General features: G+C 43.7%; 1 protein-coding gene across 1 annotated transcript in view; it reads right to left on the bottom strand.

Annotated features, from left to right (window-relative positions):
- The window catches only part of LOC115098487 (cullin-associated NEDD8-dissociated protein 1-like), a 257,944-nt gene that overhangs the window by 180,100 nt on the left and 53,116 nt on the right, over positions 1-24,728 (bottom strand). Inside the window, 1 exon segment of the mRNA XM_029615022.1 lies at positions 15,238-15,392. Coding sequence (XP_029470882.1) covers positions 15,238-15,392 — 155 coding nt within the window.

Below are 24,728 nucleotides of genomic sequence, written 5' to 3'. Positions count from 1 at the left end.
ACTTGTTTTCATTTTCACTTTACTTTTCTAGGAAAACACCCCAGTATACCAAGAATGGAGCAAACTAAAATGAAAACATGCCAAGGCTTCAAAAAAAGGGCACCAACACAGTTGCTGAACTCTTTATGGCTGTATGAGAAAACAAAGTATAGCTCAAGGCACCATGAAGAGGGAACAATACATCAGAAGAGGCAGAAGTTCTCCCAAGACAGTGATAGAAGGTGCAAGTAACTGAAAGAGGCATGAACACTCCAAAACATGAGAGGACCAAAGCAGTCACCCATACTGGCAATACCACCCCCCCCCCCCCAAGGGCCCAAATGAGGAGCAAAAGGCACCAACCAAACTGGTAGAAAGCCCTAGGCAGAGGAAATACCTGGAGGAAGCCTATTTCCAAGAGATGGCTGTTCAAGCTTGGTCTTCACTGGAGGCCAAGATGCTATTGTCTAGACACTGAAATGCTCTTTAGCCACTGTTTAACGTTCTGTGATTCAGGGAATCCAGGACATGAATCTTATAAATCAATATTTTCAAACACTGCTTCCATTACCTCATAAGTAATCATGGAGGAGCGCAGTCCTGGTACTGCACTTCTGCAGCCCTTGCCTTTATCTGTGGTATAATCCATCGAAGGCTAAATATGTGATGAGACCTATAATCGCAAAAACTGTAAGGGAATAGAGTTTGAAGAAAATATCCAAGAGCACATAAAACTGTTAAAGACAACTGATGGGGTAAGGCCTGTGTAAATCAATGAATGGCCAGGGCAAGAGTAAGAGTTGTCACATATAGGGGAAGGAGATTTGGAAGGAACCTCAGACAGCAGCAGGGAAAGCACTTTAAAGTACCAAGACTGGCTTGGATCATGGCAACAGCAGTGCCGCTGGAGATTAAAAACTGAAATAGTAGCAGCAACATCCTATCAGTGGACAAGCATATGTTTCTGTCAAACTGTAAAGACTGAGCTGTGCACATGGCTAGTACAGTGAAACTGAAAATGACTCTGTAAATCCACTATGATTCCATCTCTTACTTGTGCAACGGTGGTGATTATAGAGCTAATATATGCTGATGAGTGCTGAACCCCAAGGCGTACTGCATAGAACCTAAACCACCAAGGTGAGAAGTGTGGTAAAGCACAAACAGCACAAAAATCTAGACAGGTCTAGGCAGCAAGATGGAAAAACATTAAAGAGGCAGGGTGGGGGGGGGGGGGGGAATATAAATAAATATATATAGATAGATTTTTTTTTTTTTGTCTTTTGCATTTTTTTCTGGGAACAAATTTAGTATAACCAACAACCAAATAAACAGGCTAACAGAACCAGACTGAGATCCAAACAGCAAATATGGAGGCACCAAAATGTCCATGCTGGTACATACTGGGCCAGATTTTTAAACTTATGCACGGGCGTGAACAAATCTACGCCCGATTTTATAACATGCGCGCGCATGTTATAAAATCCAGGGTCGGCGCACGCAAGGGGGGGCACACATGTGCACCTTGCACGCACAGAGCCCAAGGGGAGCCCCGATGGCTTTCCCCATTCCCTCCGGCCAACCCCCACCTTCCCCTATCTAACCCATCCCCCCCAGCCTTAACTAAATCCCCCCCACCTTTGTTGAAAAGGTTATGCCTGCAACATCTAAAATTTCATCTCTCTCCTTTTTAATTGAGTCTGTTGGATTATTATATCTTATATATAAGAAAAGAAGAAAGGAAAGCTATTGAAAATTACAAAAAAATGACACAGTTGTTATAAAACCGGCTGACAAAGGAGGGAATGTTGTCATCATGGATCGGGATAAATATATCACAGAAATTAAAAGACAACTTTCAGATACATCATTCTATAAGAAATTAGAAAATAATCCAACAGACTCAATTAAAAAGGAGATAGATGACATTTTAGATGTTGCAAAATCCACCAACTTTCTTACAAAGAAGGAGATAGAATTCCTCACAGTTTCAAAACCAGTTACACAGACTATATACGTACTTCTGAAAATACATAAATCATTGACTTTGCCCCCAGGTAGACCGATAGTTTCGGCTACAGGGTCCCTGTTGGAGCCACTTTCAAAGTTTACCGATAAATGTTTAAGACCTCATGTTTCAAAAAATGGCCTCTTATGTCAAAGACTCAAATGACATTATAACAACATTAGAAAGTCTTAATATAGAAGAGTCAGACATCACAATGGTTTGTTTGGATATTGAATCCTTATATACAAACATACCACAACTGGAAGCATTAGCTATTGTAGAAGAAATTGTACTCTCTAGAGAAAACTATAAACAGATCCCATCTTGGATTATTTTAGAATTACCTCGAATAGCTATCACAAAGAACTTCTTTAAATTTGGAAACGATTACTATCTCCACTCTAAAGGGGTAGCTATGGGTGCCTCTATAGCACCATCAATAGCCAATTTGTATGTTGATAAATTTGAGACAAAAATGAAACAAGACCCACAATATATGCATAACATATTACTTTGGCGGAGATATATAGATGATGTTTTTATGATATGGAAGGGAGATATTAGTGAATTAGACGTATTTCTGAATTGGTTAAATAATATAGACACCAATCTGAGGTTCACCATGTCATACTCAAAGAGAGAAAAAAAGACATCATAGTTTTTCCTTTGACATACAATCATATGTCACACAGAATTATCAAAACTATTAAAAAACATTGGCATATTCTACAGAATTTGGAATGTTTTAGTAGTAGTAAATTAATTATCGCTAACAGACGTGAACAAAATCTAAAAGATTTACTTGTTCCATCTGCATTACCCCAGAAACAACTTAAGGATTTGAGACCACAGGGCCATTACCCATGTGGTTCTTGTTCTGTATGCTCAGTAAATCGCAGAACCAAACAGATTTTATTTAATAACCAATCAGAACCATTCCATCTAACACAATTCACAAATTGTAAAAGTGAAGGCGTGATCTATGTAGCTTATTGCTCCTGCAATAAGCATTACATTAATAAACGATTAATTGAGCACAAAAGTTCAATAAACAGAAGAATTGAAGGCAAACCAATGGTTGAACATTCTATTATGGCTAATCATAAATTTGAAGACTATACATTCTGTGTCTTATGCAAACCAAAATTAAATTGGAGAGGAGGCGACCTAGATAAAGTGTTGTTGCGTATAGAACAAAAATTTATATTCAAATTTAACACTATGGAACCATTTGGTCTTAACCAAGAAATAGATTATTCAGTATTTCTGTAAGCTAAATAACTTATAACATGCTTTTCTCTGTTTTAGGATTTCCATGTCATTATATAGTTTTTATATGAGTATCAAGAAAATGCATAATCCCAATTGATAACAATAGATAAGTTTGGGAATTGGTTCCCCCTTTTTCATAATGAAAAATTTTTTAAAAAAATGAATACATCTCTTTTTTTAGAAAAAATGAATACATCTTATTATATTTATCTGTCATGTTAATATAATTTTTTATGGCAATAGTTTTTAAATTTTAAAATTTTATTAATTATTTTGTAGCAGGTTTAAATATATCTGATCATGCACTTTTAGGAAGTGGTTATTAATAAAACAGCAAGCGATTTTAATATACATTGATTTATAAAGTACAGATAGATTGAATAACTTCCCTTTTATTATTGTTTGCTGTTTTCTTTTTGAAAAAAAGTTAAATGGAGAGATTACTTACCTGATAATCTCGTTTTCCTTAGTCTAGACAGATGGACTCATTACAAATGGGTATAGTGTGCTCGTGCTAGCAGTTGGAGACGGATCTGACGTCAGCACGAGGTACATATACCCCTGCAGGAAGTGCAACAGCTCAGTAATCTTCCTTGCAAAAGCTTCATAGATATATGTGTGACTGACCGATTGATAAACCAAACATGATTAACCTGACCGATTGATAGTAGCTGGAGACCGCCAGTGTTCTCAACCGGAAGGCGTCGACACCCGGCAGGGTGGATGCCCTATGTAAAAAAACATGGCTTACCTTGAATCGGTGAAACCCCATGTATATCGGCAGCCGGGCGGGATGCTGAGTCCATCTGTCCAAACTAAGGAAAACGAGATTATCAGGTAAGTAATCTCTCCATTTCCTAGCGTGTAGCAGATGGACTCATTACAAATGGGATGTACAAAAGCTACTCCCGGACTGGGTGGGAGGCTGCCTGAGGTTCGTTTAGGATTGCCCTCGCAAACGCTGTATCCTCCCTGGCCTGGACGTCCAGACGGTAGAATCTGGAGAAGGTATGGAGGGAGGACCACGTTGCCGCTTTACATATCTCTGCAGGCGACAGCATCCTAGTTTCTGCCCAGGAGGCCGCTTGAGCTCTGGTAGAGTGAGCGTTGACCCATAGAGGCGGTGGTTTTCCCGCTTCTACGTAGGCCACCTTGATAACTTCTTTGATCCAGTGAGCAATAGTCGCCCGTGAGGCCGCTTCTCCTTGCCTCTTCCCGCTGTGAAGGACGAACAGGTGGTCCGTCTTTCGTACTGCTTCCGACATTTCCAGGTATCTGGACAGCAGCCTGCCGATGTCGAGATGGCGCAGTACTCGACCTTCTTCAGACTTCTTCAACCCTTCCATGGTTGACAAGGATATGGTTTGGTTGAGGTGGAAGTGTGAGACTACTTTGGGTAAGGAGGGAACCGTGCGAAGATGGATAGCCCCTGGGGTGATTCTGAGAAACGGATCGCAGCAGGACAGCGCTTGTAGTTCTGAGATGCGGCGTGCTGAGCATACGGCCAGCAAGAACACCCTCTTCAAAGTTAACACACGGAGGGACAGGCCTCGGAGAGGTCTGAAGGCGGGTCCCGCTAGGAATTCCAAAATTAGGTTGAGGTTCCACAGAGGCACTGGCCACTTCAGTGGCAGGCAAATGTGTTTGACTCCTTTCAGGAAACGTGAAACGTCTGGGTGCGTGGCAATGCTGTTCCCGTCATTCCTGGGGCCGTAGCAGGATAGCGCTGCCACCTGAACTTTGATTGAACTGAGGGACAGACCCTTCTGAAGTCCATCTTGCAGGAAATCCAAAATGATGGGGATTTTAGCGGCATGTGGATTGGTGCTGCGAGTTTCGCACCAGGCTTCAAATACTCTCCAGATCCTTATATAAGTTAGTGATGTGGAGAACTTGCGTGCACGGAGGAGTGTATCTATTACCGGCCCCGAGTATCCCCTTTTCTTCAGTCTAGCCCTCTCAATGGCCAGACCGTAAGAGAGAATTGAGCTGGATCCTCGTGGAGGATGGGACCTTGCCGCAGCAAGTCCCTGTGAGGAGGCAGGGGTAGAAGATCCCCTGCCAGTAGTCTTCTCATGTCTGCGTACCAGGGTCTTCTTGGCCAGTCCGGGGCCACCAGAAGAACTAGGCCTCTGTGCCGCTGAATCTTGTGTATAATGGCGCCCAGCAGGGGCCATGGGGGAAAGGCATATAGCAGGATCCCCTGAGGCCATGGCTGCACCAGGGCGTCGATCCCCTGGGATAGAGGATCTCGCCTGCGACTGAAATATCTGGGTACTTGAGCGTTGGACCTGTCCGCTAGTAGGTCCATGACCGGTGTCCCCCACTGATCCGTGATCATCTGGAAGGCCGTGGACGACAGCTGCCATTCCCCTGGGTTTAGGCTTTCTCTGCTGAGGAAGTCTGCAGTGGCGTTGTCCTTCCCGGCGATGTGGACGGCGGAGATGTCCTGGAGATTTGCTTCCGCCCAAGCCATCAGGGAGGCTATTTCTAAGGATACCTGTCTGCTTCTGGTTCTGCCCTGTCGGTTGATGTATGCCACCATGGTGGCATTGTCAGACATCACTCTGACTGCTCTGTTGCGAAGTCTGTGGGCAAATCGCAGGCATGCTAACCTGACTGCCCGTGCCTCTAGTCAGTTGATGTTCCACCCCGACTCTTCTCTGTTCCACCGCCCTTGGGCGGTTAGCTCTTCGCAGTGTGCTCCCCAGCCGCTCAGGCTGGCATCGGTAGTAAGCAGGGTCCAGGTTGGGGAGGACATTTTTGATCCCCGACTCGTGTGGCTGGGCTGCAGCCACCACCGTAACTGATTCTGTACTCTGGCCGGTAGAGGTAGATGCACGGTATAGTTCTGTAATCGTGGGCTCCACCAAGATAGGAGGGCGCGCTGTAACGGTCTCATATGCGCCCGTGCCCATGGTATCACTTCCAGAGTAAAGGCCATTAGGCAGAGGACCTGTAGGTAATTCCAAGCTGTGGGCCGGGTGGTGCTCAGCAGATTCTGCAAACGATTCCGGAGTTTTGATCTCCTCTTGGAGGTCAGGCTGATCTTGTCTTCCTGGGTGTCGAATCGGACTCCTAGGTATTCCAGCAACTGTGAAGGCTGTAGGGAGCTCTTGTTCATGTTGACTACCCATCCTAGGCTTTCCAGAAGAGATATAACTGTTGGTTGCCTGGTGGCTCTCCTCCGGTGATTTTGCCCTGATCAGCCAATCGTCTAGGTAGGGATGGACGAGAATGCCTTCCTTCCTGAGTGACGCCGCCACCACTACTATTACCTTGGAAAAGGTCCGCGGCGTGGTGGCTAACCCGAAGGGTAGAGCCCGGAACTGAAAGTGTTGATCCAGGACTTTGAAGCGTAAGTAGCGCTGGTGATCCCAATGGATTGGGATATGCAAATAAGTCTCTGACAGATCCAGGGATGTGAGATACTCCCCTGGCTGTATTGCACTTCGGACTGACCACAGAGTTTCCATGCGAAATCCTGGGACCCTTAAGTGCCGGTTGACTGACTTGAGGTCCAGGACAGGTCTGAAGGTGCCCCCCTTCTTGGGGACGATGAAATTAATGGAGTAATGCCCAGAATTTGTCTCCCATGCAGGCACTGGGATTATGGCTTTTAGGGACAGGAGCCTCCCCCAAGGTAGCTTCCAGCGCCGCCCTCTTGAGGGGTGGACAAGGAGATTCCACAAACTTGTCCAGAGGGAGATGAAGGAAGTCCAGGTAATACCCTTCCCGGACAATGGCGAGGACCCACTGGTCCGAAGTAATCTCGACCCATCTGTGGTAGAATAGGGTTAGCCTGCCCCCTATGGCTTCTTCCCCCAGATGGGTCAGCTGATTCTCATTGTGGGGTGCGGCGTGGACCCGAATCCGAGCCGGTTCCCCTCTTGTTGTGCCTGGTCCGAAAGGACTGGTTGGTAGCGAGCCCCGTAGGGGTTGAAGCGTTGAGAGCTTCTACCTCTGGATGGCCTAGGAAAAGGGCGCTGGTTCCTCCTTGACTTGTCTTCTGGTAGACGGGGTAATGGAGATGCGCCCCATTTATTAGCCAGTTTCTCGAAGTCGCTGCCAAACAGGAGGGATCCCTTAAAGGGCATTCTTGTAAGGCGCGTCTTGGAGGAGGAGTCTGCCAACCAATTTCGTAGCCAGAGCTGTCTCCTGGCTGCCACTGAGGATGATACCCCCTTGGTAGCTGTACGGACTAAGTTGGAGGCAGCGTCAGTGAGGAACGAAAGGGCTGATTCCATTTCTTCTCCCGGGGTGTTGTTCCTGGTTTGTGATAAACAGGAACTCGTCACCACAGTGCAGCAGGTCGCAATTCGTAGGGACATGGCTGCCACCTCAAAAGCTTGTTTCAGAATGGCGTCCATGCGCCAGTCATGTGCATCCTTGAGTGCCGCCCCTCCCTCCACCGGAATGGTGGAGGGAGGGGCGGCACTCAAGGAGGGGTACATGCTAGACAAAGCCCGACCCCCTTTGAATGAGGCCTCCGGCGCATTGCACTCCAGATCGATTAGCTGCTGTGCTGCTTGTAGGAGGGGAAAATGGTGAGCCGTTTGATGCAGGCCCTCTAACAGGGGGTTCATCCTAGGTTCCCCTGGGGTGCCTGGGCCCGGGATGGCCAGCTCAGACAGGCATTGAGAGACCAGGTGTGGAAGATCCTCCTTAAGAAAGAAGCGTCTCATAGTTTGATACGGCTCTATCCCCGAGGGAATTTCTCCCTCCTCGGGGAGCTCGCCTTCTTCCTCCGAGTAATCTGAGTCCTCATAAGTGGGGCTTCCGGGTGGCGGGTGGCCGTGCCTAGGTCTTGAGGGTCCAGGGGCAGGGTCATCCGGTACGTATGGGTCCGGTCGGGGATCAGATTGCATCTTGACAAAGGCGTGAATCCCCTTGAATAATTCCACCCAGGAGAGCGAAGCAGGTTCTAGCCGTAGGGGCACTAGGTCTGTAGGGTTCCCTGGCTGCTTACCACGGCCTGCTAGGTTCGGGGTGTTCCCTGAGGAACTGGCAGTCAATCTGGGCTGGGACCGGCCTTGGCCTGGAACTCCCAGGGCCTCCTCACATTGGGCACATAGGGAGTCTGCTTCCTCGCTCTGTGTGGCTCTGAGGTGGCATGCTGAGCAGAGGCCTAGAGCTCTTATGCCTGATTCTGGAGGTGCCGGCTCTGCGGATGCATGGGCTCTCATACGCTCCATCGCGCCTGGTATCTGTACGCTCCGGTGTGCCCTCAGCCGAAAGTATGCGCTTTTCAATGTGCACCTATCAATGGGCGCCTATGAACCTGCGCCTATCAATGGGCGCCTATCAACGTGCACTTAGCAACAATCAATGTGCGCCCAATTAGTTTCGGGCGCCTAACATACGCGCCCGTCGCCTGTGCGCAGAGTCCGGTCTGAGCGCTAGGGCGAGGCAGCAAACCAGGGCATATGGTGGTGGCGAGCAGGCAGGCAAAATGGCGAGCCCCTAGGCGGGCTGCCACGCAGGCAAACCCCGCTAAGCTTCGCTTCCTCGGAGACTAGCAAGTAAAGATGTACGCCTTACCTGATCTTCGGCGCTTCCTGGCTGCGACCCGGGCGGTCTCCGGCTGCGGGGGGAGAGGGTGATTACAGTCACCGCTGCGCTCGAGGAAGTGCACCCGCTGCCTCTAGGCCGCACCCGAACTCGTCTCGCTCGGGGGCTAGGTCCCTGCCGCGAGTCGGCCACCGGACCGAGGCTGCTACCTCCGAGGGACCACGAAAATCACCTCTGGAAACTCAACTGGGGGAGGGACCCGATGGTATCACGGCAGAAGTGCGGGGCTCGTCTTCAGGTAGGATTCTTCTATGAATTTAGTTGTTAGAATTTGGAAGAACGCTCAGCGAGCGTGAGGTAGCTCCAAACTGCTTTGGAGATGGAAATTACTGAGCTGCTGCACTTCCTGCAGGGGTATATGTACCATGTGCTGACGTCAGATCCGTCTCCAACTGCTAGCACGAGCACACTATACCCATTTGTAATGAGTCCATCTGCTACACGCTAGGAAAATAATATTTTGTTGTGATCTATGAGTGGCAGATAGATGTGTTGCTTTCTTTTTTATTACCCCTTAAGACGCTTTTGTTTATGACATTAAGTTCGGCTCAAAAACCTCTCAATTTGATTTAAAAGTTGGCATACTATTAAGGTTCTCATTGTTAACTTAGGTTTGTTCATTAACAATAAAGCTTCGTTGACATGATTGACACATTGATGAGGATGTGACGTCAGGTTTAGTTTCGCGCGGTTTTTAAAGGAAACGTATATAAACAGATCCATTAATAGGAACGAATCTTTAGCATTACGAGGACCTGTCCTATTGCGGTTGAGAGGTTGCAAAATGTGAGTATATAAAGTAACCTTCCTAGAATTAAGGATTGTCATATAGAAAGTGGTTTGTATTGACAAGAAGATCACTATATGAACTTTGTTGACAGTTTGTGAAATGAATTATGAGTTAACTTATAGCTTTTATTAAAAGAAAAATATTTTTGTTTTTTCTTATAGCTTAGAATTGGATTTTCTTTGGCATTAGTGACATGAAGTTGGTAAATAATTGATTGAGTTTTGTACTGACATTGGGTATATAATGCTAACCTTGTTACAGTATCTTTATAGCGAGTAACTATACAATCCTGGCATGTTGTTCTAGATCAGTGATTCTCAACCGGTGTGTCGCGACACGCTCCCGGTCTCTCCCGCTGCTCTTTCTTCCCTGCTGCCGTTGCCGCCGGGCTATCAGAACGTTCAAGCCCAGTGGGAACGGCAGCGATGGTAGAAGAAGCAGTGGCACCTACGGCTGGCCTTTTCTTCTTCCCACGACCCCCCCCCCCCCCAGAGACCCGGAACAGGAAGTGATACGCTTTGCGCAGGAAGGAGAAAGAGCGTGCCGCGTGAAAGTAGCAGCGGCGGCAGCAGCATCGGCCCCCGAGCAATTGAAGCAGCCGGTAATCGAGAAAGTAGTCAGCAGCGTGAGCCTCCTGCGGCCGATGGGATTCTTCTTTCTTGGCCTGCGGGGGCTGGAGGAGGAGGCTGCTGCAGCTACCATTTCGGGGGTGGGGGGGGGGAGGAGGAAGTGAATGAGAGAGAGAGAAGCAGCCAGCCAGCTTCTGTGTGAGAGAATGTATTTGATTGAGAGCATGTGTGTGATTGAGAGAAACTGGTCAGAGAGCTGATGTGTGTGTATATGTGAGAGACAATGAAAGTGACTGCTCAAGGAGATGACTGATGTGTATGCGAGTGTGAGACAGTCAGGGATGTGACTGATGTGTGTGTGTGTGTGAGAGAAAAAGCATGGAAGTGAGAAATCTGGGTATGTGAGAAAGCATGGGAGTAAGAAGCCTGGTGTTGTGGGGGTGTGTGTGAAAAAGCATGGGAGTGAGAAGCCTGTGTGTGTGTGTGTGCATGCATGAGAGAAAGACTGGTTGGTAAGGTGACTGTGTGTGTGAGAGAAAGAGACTGGTGTGTGTGAATGTGAGATAAAGAATGTGATTCAGGGAATGAGAAGCCTGTGCAGTGGAAATGACAGAGAGACTGGTATGTGTGTGTGTAACAGAGAGAAAGTGATTATGGGAATGAGAAGCCTGTGCATGTGAAGAGAGTGAGCATGGGAGTGAGAAACCTGGGTGTGTGTGAGACACAGCATGGGAGGGAGAAGCCTGTATATGTAAGACAGAACATGGAAATGGGAAGCCTGTGTGTGTCTATGCATGAGAGAGATCAGGTGACTGGTGTGTGTCTGTGAGAGAAAGAAAGTGATTATGGGAATGAGAAGCCTGTGCATGTGAAGAGAACAAGCATGGGAGTGAGAGACTGGTGAGTGTATGTGTGTGTGTGTGTGTGAGAGACAGAGGAAGTGATTATGAGAGTGAGAAGCCCGTATATGTAAGTAGAACACAGGAGTGGGAAGCCTGTGTGTGTGTATGGCATGAGAGAAACTGTTCAGGAAGGTGACTGGTGTGTGTGTGTCAAAGACTGTTTGGGAGATGATTGGTGTGTGAGAGACAGAAACTGGTCATGGGGGCATGACTGGTATGGTGTGTGTGTGTAAGAGACATGGGACTAAGGAAGAGGACCATGAGTATAGAGCTTAGCCTCTACTGCTGCTTCTGCTGTGTTCTATGGCCTGCATGGAAGAGGAGTAGGAGAGCTGCTGGAGGGGGTAAGTAAAGGTGGCGTTGTTCTTTAGAACCTGTCCCGTTCTAAAGAAATTCACTTGAGAGACAGCACTGTCCGGGATGAAGCATCTGTTCTAAATTTATTGAAATTTGGTTTAATAGACTCCTGAAGAAGCGATTTTTTTCGCGAAACACCGGCCGTTGTCGGGCTATATTCTTCATCTTTCACGCAAAGAACAGATGACATTATTAAAGAACAGATGACATTATCAAAGCATTTAATTGTTGAAATATTGACTTTCAAATTCACGCCGCAAGTGACGAGTAGTCCGGACGGCAAGTGACCCCACTGCCGTCGTCTAGCTTGCTGATGCGGCTTCTATCATAAAAATATATTATTTTCTAATTTAAATTAGCAGTAGCACTTCGGGTACACACAGCTTTAAAGATTGAATTTATTGTCTTTTTGGTTTTTTTCGTATCATATATCCTAACCATTTACATGGGACATTATATATAAAGTCAATTTAAAGGAAGGAAGTAGAATATACAACTAATCAGTAAGCAACAAGTACCCCTAAACTCAATGCATCAGAAAGAGTATAAGATGTACTGTTACAGCTTCATTGTCTGAGAAAAAGATCAAAGAAAAAAAGTTTCTGTATATTCAGTCTGATTCCCCACTTACATTCTGAAGTTTCAGAGCTGGCCCAGAAAATATTTCAGAGTAAAAGTGAAAGCAGAAATAAGACAGGAACATAAGAATTGCCATGCTGGGACAGACCAAAGTCCATTGATCCCAGTATCCTGTTTTCAGCCTTGGTCAATCCAGTTTGCAAGTAGCTGGCAGATTACATAAAGTAGATCTAATTCTTGTTCCTCACTCCCAGGGATAGAAATAGCTAATAAATACTGGCTAATAACATGATATAGACTTTCCGCCAGTAACTTGTCCAAACTTCTTTTAAACCCCACTATGCTAGTTGCATTGATCATGACCATCTGGTAACAGATTCCACAGCTTGATAGCACACCTAGTGAAAAAATTATTACTTATTTGGCATTACTCCTCATTACCTCTATAACCCTTAAAGATTCCAAAACAATATGAGCAAAGCAACTTACATTACATATATAGTGTAACTTGTAATTAACATTTGTAATTATTGTAATTAACAATAATTGTTAAAAGGCTTAATTGTCATCTAAGAACATAAGAACATAAGAAAATGCCATACTGGGTCAGACCAAGGGTCCATCAAGCCCAGCATCCTGTTTCCAACAGTGGCCAACCAGGCCATAAGAACCTGGCAAGTACCCAAAAACTAAGTCTATTCCATGTAACCATTGCTAATGGCAGTGGCTATTCTCTAAGTGAACTTAATAGCAGGTAATGGACTTCTCCTCCAAGAACTTATCCAATCCTTTTTAAACACAGCTATACTAACTGCACTAACCACATCCTCTGGCAACCAATTCCAGAGTTTAATTGTGCATTGAGTAAAAAAGAACTTTCTCCGATTAGTTTTAAATGTGCCACATGCTAACTTCATGGAGTGTCCCCTAGTCTTTCTACTATCCGAAAGAGTAAATAACCGATTCACATCTACCCGTTCTAGACCTCTCATGATTTTAAACACCTCTATCATATCCCCCCTCAGTCGTCTCTTCTCCAAGCTGAAAAGTCCTAACCTCTTCAGTCTTTCCTCATAGGGGAGTCGTTCCATTCCCCTTATCATTTTGGTAGCCCTTCTCTGTACCTTCTCCATCGCAATTATATCTTTTTTGAGATGCGGCGACCAGAATTGTACACAGTATTCAAGGTGCGGTCTCACCATGGAGCGATACAGAGGCATTATGACATTTTCCGTTTTATTCATCATTCCTTTTCTAATAATTCCCAACATTCTGTTTGCTTTTTTGACTGCCGCAGCACACCGAACCGACGATTTCAATGTGTTATCCACTATGACACCTAGATCTCTTTCTTGGGTTGTAGCACCTAATATGGAACCCAACATCGTGTAATTATAGCATGGGTTATTTTTCCCTATATGCATCACCTTGCACTTATCCACATTAAATTTCATCTGCCATTTGGATGCCCAATTTTCCAGTCTCACAAGGTCTTCCTGCAATTTATCACAATCTGCTTGTGATTTAACTACTCTGAACAATTTTGTGTCATCTGCAAATTTGATTATCTCACTTGTCGTATTTCTTTCCAGATCATTTATAAATATATTGAACAGTAAGGGTCCTAATACAGATCCCTGAGGCACTCCACTGTCCACTCCCTTCCACTGAGAAAATTGCCCATTTAATCGTACTCTCTGTTTCCTGTCTATTATCAAGTTTAACAATATCTGAAGTCCTAAACAATGACAGTTTTCTCAAAATTTATATACACACACATACATAGAAGACATGGCTTCCTTTATTATTATAATCCTCACTACAAGGAGAGCAAGAGATAAAAGATCCATGAGTGGTGAGGTTCACAGAAAAGATGAGACTGAAGGGGCCCCAGTTTGAACATGCGGCAGTATGGCAATGTGGCAGTATGGCATGTGGCAGTATGGCATGCTGCATTTGCTCAGTAGTTCATGCTTAAAGTTCTAGAAACTTTGAGATAAAAGTTCCATGCCAGGTTCCATCTGTCATCATTGCTCACTTGTGAGAACTACCATCCTGCTTGTTCTCAGAGAAAATTTTATCAACAATTATCATAACTGACAGATATATATTAGACAAAAAAACATTATAAATCTCAAAGTCAACAATATAAAAGTACAATTAGTGGATAAAAATCCATAAATGGAATTTTCAAATTCAAAAGACCATCAAATCATAAAAGGGTAGATTTTCAAAGAGCAGCTGGGTGGAGAAGTTAACTGCTTAATTCTAAACAGCTAATTTTGTCCTGATATTCAGTTGTAATTTACCAGTTAAAATTGTGGCTCAATATCCGGTTAAAGCTAACCATACAAAACTTGTGCAGTTAGATTAAGACAGTCATGTATGTGGCCACACTTAGACGGACAAATGCAGCCACTAAGCATTAAGAATCACACTAACTGGAAAACCCCAACTGGATCCTTTTTTGTCTGGTTAAATCTGTGCCTACCAATTTTGTGTGGAGAGATTTTAACAGGGCAGGTGAGTGGTAGAGAATTTTTTTTTTGTTTTACCAGTTAATTTAACTATATAAATCTTTGGAATATCAACCCTATTGCAACTACATTTACAATGTAATACCACCTTAAGTATTGAGTACAGTTCTGGTTGACATCTCAAAAAAGATATAGTAGAACTAGAAGAGGTATATAGAAGGGTAACAAAACTGATTGAGCACTTAGAATGGCTCCCTCAAAGAAAGGCTTAACAGGCAAGGGCTGCTCAGCTTGGAGAAGAGATGTCAGACAGGATTATAACAGATTTTTAAAATCATGAGTGTGTATGGAAATAATTGAATAGGTTACAGTTATTTGCCCTTTCAAATATTGGAACTAGGTGACATGACAAAAAACTAACTGGAAGCAGATTTAAAAGAAATTTAAGGAAAGTTATTTTTTCAGTCAATGCACCATTAGGCTGTGGTATTTGCTGTTTGAAGACTGATCAAAGTTAACAATATAGCTGTGTTTATATAAGGTTTGGATAAGTTTCTGGAGAACAAATCCATTAATTATTAGCCATATAGTGTCTTAACTTATGGGAGTGAGTAATATGGAATGGACCTCCCTATTAAGATCTTCTGGACTCGAAGGAATTTATCTGACCCAGCATGGATGTTCTTATGTTCTTAAGAAATATGAACAATTAAACTACAAAATATTATCTTACCACTGGAAGCTGGAGGTAGCTCTCCAATTACTGTTTTAAGGCCAATGCTTGAAATATCTCGTAGCTGCTCTTTATCTGACAGCATGTTTGTACACAGGGTATCAACAATAGTCTCCACTTGATATTCCTTCACTTTACTCACCAAAGGGCCAAGACTAGAAACAAAAAATATATATATATTTGTTAACTTAACATAAAGAGCAATACAATAAAAATGTATGATTTTAAATGAAAACTGAACATTCATCCTATTTTCTAAGAATCATTTTGAAAGCAAAATGAAATTTCTTTTTCTAAAGAATTTACACAACATTTTTCTTACTTTAAAAAAAGCTAACAACCAATTTAAAACAGTAATTTTCTGTGTGGTGAATACTCAGTATAAAAATATCCCTAAGTAAAGTCTTCGGGGACTCCATATTCCACTGCACTTAGTAGATTTATCCAACACCACACCAAGAAGTGTTATGTAACAAGGGACACATGCCTTGGGTGTGTTGAGAAACAAAGGGAAAAGTCTCATGCTGTTAATAAATGATACATATTACTGCACCATAGTTGCTATGAAATGACAAAAGCAGCTTTTTTTTTTTTTTTTTTTTTTTAAAGCCTTATAAGACCATCTTTCCATTATAAAAAACAGTTTTCTTTCCCAACCATTCGAAAAAGTAACAATGTAATTAAAATATATGCTTCTCTTCTGTCTACCCCTTCCTTCCATCATCTTCATTATAATCTTCGTTATTGTTAAATTTTGAACTTATGTACTCTGTTCCAAGTTTCATAACCTTGTTCTATGTAATGCCTTTTGGCAATTTTCATGTTCTGTTTCAATGTAAACCGATGTGATCTTTATTTCATATAGGAACACCGGTATATAAAAATCTAAAAATAAATAAATAAATCTTCCTTGGACTCTAACAGAATAAGTGGATTTGAAAGAAAAACAAATTAACCATCTGAAAATTGGAGCCCAGTAAGCCTTCTATCTCAACCTAAGCTTTGAAACAAATTTTAATTACTTCCAGTTTAGTGTTACATTCAGATAAAAATTCCAGTCATGCTCAGTAAAGCAAGTTTGCTATTATCAGGGTTCTCTCTGTAGATAGCAGGATGAATCAGCCATGACATCATCCAACGGCACTAAAGATATCTGAGCATGCTTTTCTGATCATGTGCACAAGTTCCCACCGTGGTGCTGCCTTGTAAGCCCCTCAAGTTGATTATATAGTTTAGTTTTAGCTTGGCAGTTGATTCTCCAGGGAGATGGGCATGTATTAAGCATGGCTATTTCATCCTGCTAGCAACAGAGAACCAAGTTTATGTTAAAACTTTTCTCCATCGACAGACAGGGTGAATTAGCCATGGCATATGGGAAATCCCAAGCTGAGGGTTGCAGTGGAGCACTTGTTGAATTCAACCCAGACCCCACCCCCTTCCCCAATGTGCAGAGTGAAAACCTCTGGCTGAACAGACTATGCAAAGCCCCTTGTCCAAAGTTACCGAAAGGTTGTCAAGACAGAATTGAGACATGAAGGAGTTAACTGACAACCAATGTGCAGCTTTGCAAATGCCTTCAAAATCAGTACAGCTCATAGATGAGCCACTAAGGTAGCCATGACTCTCACTTGAAGCAATCTAAAGGCCGGCTAGAGCATAGCAATGTACAATACAGTCCGCTAGACACTTGGTCAACATACACTTTGCAAATGCTATTCCTAGTCTATTAGGATCATAAGAGATAGAGTCGAGAACCCCGATTGAGGTCTCTCTCAATAACATAAGGCCCTCTTGCAATCCAGTGAATGAAGGGCCTTCTCCCCTTCATGTGCATGAGATCTTGGAAAGAATATGGGTAACAATTTGATTCAGATGAAAGCCAAAGTCATCTTCAGCAGAAACTTGGGGTGAGTGCAGAGCACCACTCCGTTATAGAAAAACTACATATATGACGAATAATGAACCAATGCCTGAAACTCAAACTCTAAGTTGATGTGATGGCAATTAGGAACACCACTTTCCAGATGATGAACTTAAAGAAGTTAACCATTCGAAGGGCGTTTTCATTACTTGTGCCAATAGACACCTAGATCCTATGGCACTGGTGGGTTGGAAAATGGAGGGCTCTATGTCACAAACCTTTCATAAACTTCAACACTAAAGGATTCGTGGAAATCAGTTTGCCATCCACATGAATATGGTAAGCCACAATGGCACTGACTGATAAAGTACTGAGACCCAAGGAGGACAGGTAGAATAAATAATGAAACTTCTTTGGCTCATAAGCAAATGGATCCAAGGAACTTGCATGACACCAAGATAAAAATCTTTTCCATTTAAAACTATAAGCTCTTCTTGGATAATGACAGCGATGAGATTAGCAAGCATTCAGCCTCCATGCCATCAGGTTGAGAGAAGAAATATTTGGATGACAGATGACCCTCAAGTTACAGTTGGATTGGATCCCAAAGGGATCAGTGGGCTGACTGGCAACTGAACAAGGTATGAGAACCACCTATCACTAAAATCATCCAGGGATCACATGATGCGGTGAGGACGCACATGCCTCGCGCTCCGGGTGCCTCTCCCCTGGGAATCCCCCCATTGCAGTGATTTCGGCAGCGAAACAACCTATAACACGCCAAAATACTTTTTTAACTTACTCACCAGGTAAATTTAATATTAAAATTGCGAGGGGGGCGGCCTGTCCAATCGCCCGCTGTGGAAAGACAAAGACAGAGCAAGCAGACCCGAAGCCAAAATGGCCACCGCTGTGCCTGTCAGCCCAGAAGAGGGAAAAAATATAGTTGAATCAGCTATTACAGCGAAAGTAGTAGTAGCATTAAAACCACCCTTTGATGAACTCTCCTCTCAGCTCACTGAGGTCCATAACACGCTCACCGACTACAACACGCGCATGAAGCGATGGAGGGGAGAATTCACGTGGTAGAAGATATTACCGGCCTCCAGCAAAAAATGGCAAATTTAGAGAAAAAATAGCAGCACAAGTATCCAAAATTGAAGACCTGGAAAACAGGTCGCTGCGCACAAATTTGCGATTTGTGGGGCTCGCTGAAAGTATTCCAGACTCCGGCCTCATGGTTCTCATTGAAAAATGGCTCCCCACTGAATTAGGCCTTCCTGAGCTGGTAGGAATCCTGAAAGTGGAACGGGCACATAGAATTGGGATTAAGCACGCAGACCAGAATACCCCATGAGTTATAGTCGCTAAAATTCTGAACTATGCACATAAGGCACAATTCCTGCAAGTGTATCATAAAAAGAAGGAGCTCTTACATGAAGGCAAAAAACTTAATATTCCAGGATTTCTCCACAAATGTCGCGCAATGTCAGAGGGCCTTTGTGCCAGTCTGCACTGATTTGATTAATCAGAACATCAGATTTGCCATCATCTACCCAGCGAAATTAAGAGTTTGGTCAGAATCTGGCAGCAAATTTTTTGATACCCCTACGGAGGCAGAAAAATTTGTGCAAACTATCCCGCTGGCACGAACATGATTTCAGCAACCTGGGACAGGGGACGACATATCCCAAAAATGTGGTTAGCAGGTGCCAAAGCAGCTCCTTTTGCTCAGGCATTAAATATGCATAGTTGCAACTATTCCTATCAAGTTGGGACTAGTGACTGTTAATGACTGCATGCTCTGGTTCAGTTCGTAAGTTATGTTGAAATAATTATTGCAATACTCTGTTTCCAATTATTGCTACTGTTTCCATTCTGTTATGACATATGCTCCAGTGGGTAATCTTTATCGCAGCAAGGAAGCTATGTATGCATAGGGGGAGGGGCACCCTAGCGCTCACACAATGATCTCTGATGAAGGGTATTGATCCCTTTGTAAACTGGATTTCGGGAGAGGGAAGAAATAGGGAGAAAGGGGGAGGGCAGGGAAGAGGATAGACAGAAGGAAGGGAGGGTAGGGGTTCTCTCCCAGCGCTATGCAATTTCCAGATCTAAGTATGTAGCACTAATGCTGATTACAACCAGATATACAAGACAGCAATACAGGGAGGCTATTAGGCATCATGTCCTAATTCAAGAACGTATGCTTATTTTAGACAAGGTGAAAGGTACTGGGACAAACCCACCACATATGTCTCAACTGCAGGGGTTCACTCTATTCTCAGATTCACAGATATAGATGAGTGATTGCATACGTTATCTTTCCTGGAATGTAACAGGATAGGGGACACCTGTAAAATGAGAAAAGGTTCTTGCTAATATAAACAGGCTGAAAGGTACTATAAATTTTATACAGGAGATGCATATGAAAATGAATGCCCATTTAAAGCTTAAAAAGAAGGGGTTCAACCAAATCTTTACAGCGCACGGCTCCTTTCATAGTCGAGGGGTTGCGATAATGCTCCACAAATCTATCTCATTTCAGCATCAGACAATAGCAGACCCTTAAGGACGTTACCTCATAGTTGAGGGCCTTCTTTTTGGTAAGGCCATTCTTTTGGTATCTATATATGGCCCAAATCAATACGATCATAAGTTTTTCTCAAATATTGTTTTCACATTGCAGGGGACCCCGTTCGCTGGTATGCACTAAATGTTCCTCCCATAATAGAGAAACTACGAAAAGCAACGTTGGGTTGGATGAATTTACCTTTTTCCTTAATGGGTTCGATTGCATTGTTTAAGATGGCTCTCCTCCCAAAGCTTCTATATGTCCTGCAGATCTTGCCCATAGCTCTTACACCTTTAGACACTCGTATATTACACAGTAAAAGCACAACCTTCCTTTGGCGAACCCGCAAAGCGTGGATCGCCTTAAAGAAATTAATGATTCCTGTAGCCATGGGAGGCTGGGGATTTCCTAATATCTCACTATACAATATGGCATGTGCCCTACGCTCAAGTAGGAGATTGGTTAAGTGGGATGGTGCAGAAAATAGATGTAAAGTGTATACTTTGCACCAATATTAAAGAACTCCCAACAGTCTTGCAGAAGAATGTTCTAGTTACCTATGCCAGATATGGATGGCACTCTATGTGTAACAGAATGGCGCTACCATGGAACTCCTCTCTAAAAATGCCTATCTGCGGGAATCCTTTTATCAGCACTTGGCCCAGCAAGGGATTGTCAATTTTGCAGACCTCAGACGCCCGAACTAAGAAAATGTACTCATTTCAACATTGTCAGGAGAAGTACGGTTGGAAGCCGCAAGATTTGAGATACTTGCAATTAGCAAGCTATATGACAAAATATGCTGCTTCAACTTAGTATCATTGAAAGAGAAGGACCATTTCAACGGCTCCTGACTACATTTAAATCACGGAAACAATCCTTAGCAGCATTATATAAAACTGCTACAAACCTCTGTGCCCTATAAAGGATTGAGGGTCTCTGGCTGATCTCTGGTGTAAAGATTTAGGAGCTAAGAAACAGGAAACAGAGTAGGATTAAATGGACAATTTTCTCAGTGGAAGGGAGTGGACAGTGGAGTGCCTCAGGGATCTGTATTGGGACCCTTACTTTTCAATATATTTATAAATGATCTGGAAAGAAATACGACGAGTGAGATAATCAAATTTGCAGATGATACAAAATTGTTCAGAGTAGTTAAATCACAAGCAGATTGTTATAATTGCAGGAAGACATTGTGAGACTGGAAAATTGGGCATCAAAATGGCAGATGAAATTTAATGTGGATAAGTGCAAGGTGATGCATATAGGGAAAAATAACCCATGCTATAATTATACAATATTGGGTTCCATATTAGGGGCTACAACCCAAGAAAGAGATCTAGGTGTCATAGTGGATAACACATTGAAATAGTCTGTTCAGTGTCCTGCGGCAGTCAAAAAAGCAAACAGAATGTTGGGAATTATTAGGAAGGGAATGGTGAATAAAACGGAAAATGTCATAATGCCTCTGTATCGCTCCATGGTGAGACCGCACCTTGAATACTGTGTACAATTCTGGTCGCCGCATCTCAAAAAAGATATAATTGCGATGGAGAAGGTACAGAGAAGGGCTACCAAAATAAGGGGAATGGAACAGCTCCCCTATGAGGAAAGACTGAAGAGGTTAGGACTTTTCAGCTTGAAGAAGAGACGGCTGAGGGGGAATATGATAGAGGTGTTTAAAATCATGAGAGGTCTAGAACGTGTAGATGTGAATCGATTATTTACTCTTTCAGATATTAGAAAGACTAGGGGGAACTCCATGAAGTTAGCGTGTGGCACATTTAAAACTAATCGGAGAAAGTTCTTTTTTACTCAATGCACAATTAAACTCTGGAATTGGTTGCCAGAGGATGTGGTTAGTGCAGTTAGTATAGCTGTGTTTAAAAAGGATTGGATAAGTTCTTGGAGAAGTCCATTACCTGCTATTGAGTTGACTTAGAAAATAGCCACTGCTATTACTAGCAACGGTAACATGGAATAGACTTAGTTTTTGGGCACTTGCCAGGTTCTTATGGCCTGGATTGGCCACTGCTGGAAACAGGATGCTGGGCTTGATGGACCCTTGGTCTGACCCAGTATGGCATGTTCTTATGTTCTTAAGTCGGAGAAGAAGATTTTCTGGAGGCGATCCATATATCGCATAAAGCAACAATCTTTGCTAGTGGTAAAGAACAATACTTACGCATACTACATAGAGTTATCATAACACCCAGCCAGGCATATATGCGCATCGCTCCCAGTGCAGCATGTCCTAAATGTCCTGAGCCTGCGGCCTCCTTAATACATGGCTTATGGGCATGTCCAGCCATACAGCTCTTTTGGAATACAATCTGGAACTTCATGACTACTATTCTGGGAGACTTGCATACTCTCTCACCTGCTCTGGCTGTCCTTGGAGTGGGAACTGAAGAGGTTGACTGGTATGATTACAAATATATGTTGATTAACAAAGCACTAGGTCAAGCGAGAAAATGTATACTCCTGAAATGGATACAAGAATTTCCGACGTTTGACTTATGGCATTCAGAGATGCTCAATCTCCTACAACTGGACTATCGTACTTGGCTTTGAGAGACACCCTGCAAAAAAGGAGTCTTTGCCAACATATGGAACCCATTTATATCCCATATTCCAAAAGAATGGGTCAGTAAATTCCAAGAACTCTCAAGATAAGCTGTTCCAAGTGAAAAAGTGCTTACTCTTTTATATTTCTAATTTGCATACTTTTGCATAATTTATATTCTAGCGGGGAGGTAGGGATGGGGGGGGAAGGGGGAAAAAGGGAAGTTTATGCATTCAAATCTGTTCACCAAGAACCAACGTATCCGGTATGCTATTTGTTGGATTGTTGTGTTTATTAACATTTTCAGTCAGAACAGAATAAACAACCCTTTGAAAATTAAAAAACAAAACAAAACACACCTCATCCCGTGTACCCAAGCAGCGTGATGCTGTGAGCAGGGAAGAACATTTCTCTTGGCTCCTCTGGGTGCCGTCCCCGATATCTGTCTCCATCAGTGTTTTGCTCCTTGCTGCAGACTATTTTTGCTAGCTCTGCAGCAGGCATCTTGGGGCTCTCTTTGGGTGCCTTGATGACCCCTATGTCTACCTGATCTATGAAGAAAAATAAAGAGAAAGGAAGACCAGGTGATCCCAAGATGGTGAATGGGGGATGGTGATAGAATCTAGCTCCCCTGACGATGTGACATTTCTGTAGCTTACAGCTACAGTAGTGGCCATGCTAGAGTCTAAATTTGATAAAATATTTAATATGTTGGAGGAAGAGAATACTACACTTGTACCATATGGGCAGAAAAGGTCAGCGTTGGAACAAAGGGAGTTGAACTTATACAATAGCATGCAAACCATCACCACTACTGGCCTCACCAGGATGCACAAGGTGGTCACGTAGCTGGAGGAGAAAGTAGAAGATATTGAGAATTGGTCTTGGGTGCAACAATCTGCACTTTCTAGGAATACCGAAAAAAAAAAAAATTGCTGATGCCAAATTGCAAGGATTCTTTGAGTTTTGGTTATCTCATGAACTAGACCTAGATGCAGATCTGGGGAAGTTCTGGACTGAGCATGCAGATAGGCTGGGCCACAAAGATGAAACCAGAAACAGGTTCAGGACAGAAGTCGCTTGCGTTTTTAATTTCTCCCATAAGTCTCTTAACATAAGTTTGCAGGGTCTGATGGGTTCAGCTCAGAATACTATAAAACTTTGGTTGAGAATTTGGCCAACCTATGTTTTTTGGATGGGGAGTTGTTAAAGTACATTCATTCCCCCCCCCCCCAATATGAATATCACGTTGATTACAGTGATACCAAAAAAGAATAACGACCTAACCTACCCGGGGCCCTAAATTTTGATGTAAAGCTATTGGCTAAAATTATGGGGGCTGTGATCTTACCCGAGTTAATTGTGCCTTGTCAGGGGAGCTTTGTCAAGGGTAGATATTAATCTCAAATATGTGGAAATTACTTATGGCAATGGAGTCCTCTTGAACATTCTAGATCCTCTCTCATTAAGTTTTGATGCAATGCATGCAATGCAAAGAGCTCCTGGCTCTCAGAGAACGAGTCCGATCTCTGGAGGATCGAGTAGCAGACCTGGAGGAGCTGAGGCAGACAGAGGTATATAGATGAGACCTTCAGGGACATAGTAGTCAAGTCCCAACTTCAGACTGGCAGCCCTGGTGCTGCCTTGGAGGAAGAAGGTCTCATGATGGGAGAGCACCAACCAGGTGTAGCAGGAAAGGATCCTGTAGCAAGGACCTGCTCTCCAGGTGATGCATTGTCCTTTCGCACTGAGGATATCTCCCCAAGGCCTACTGCCCAGGAGGGAAGGGTTAGGCTGGCCGTCATAGTTGATGATTCGATTATTAGGAATATAGTTAACTGGGTGGCTGGTGGGCGTGAGGATCGCCTGGTAACATGCCTACCTGGTGCGAAGGTGGCGGACCTCACACGTCACCTAGATAGGATTTTAGACAGTGCTGGGGAGGAACCGGCTGTCGTGGTACATGTGGGCACCAACGACATAGGAAAATGTGGGAGGGAGGTTCTGGAAGCCAAATTTAGGATCTTAGGTAGAAAGCTTAAATCCAGAACCTCCAGGGTAGCATTCTCTGAAATGCTCCCTGTTCCACGCGCAGGTCCCCAGAGGCAGGCAGAGCTCCAGAGTCTCAATTCGTGGATGAGACGATGGTGCAAGGAAGAGGGATTCAGTTTTGTTAGGAACTGGGGAACCTTTTGGGGAAGAGGGAGTCTCTTCTGAAGGGATGGGCTCCACCTTAACCAGGGTGGAACCAGACTGCTGGCGCTAACCTTTAAAAAGGAGATAGAGCAGCTTTTAAACTAGAACAAAGGGGAAAGCTGACAGTCGCTCAGCAGCGCATGGTTCGGAGAGAGGTATCTTCAAAGGATACTAATGATGCATTAGAATTAGGGCATCCCAACAGTGAGGTTCCAATAATAAGAAAAATAGTCCAAGTGCCTGTAACTAAAAACTCATCTGAGCTAAAAAATTCTAACTTATCCCTATCAATT

The sequence above is a fragment of the Rhinatrema bivittatum genome, chromosome 9 (genome assembly GCF_901001135.1).
Source record: "Rhinatrema bivittatum chromosome 9, aRhiBiv1.1, whole genome shotgun sequence".
Classification (NCBI taxonomy): domain Eukaryota; kingdom Metazoa; phylum Chordata; class Amphibia; order Gymnophiona; family Rhinatrematidae; genus Rhinatrema; species Rhinatrema bivittatum.
The sequence above is the reverse complement of the archived record's forward strand: the minus strand, read 5'-3'. Positions and strand labels throughout refer to the sequence as shown.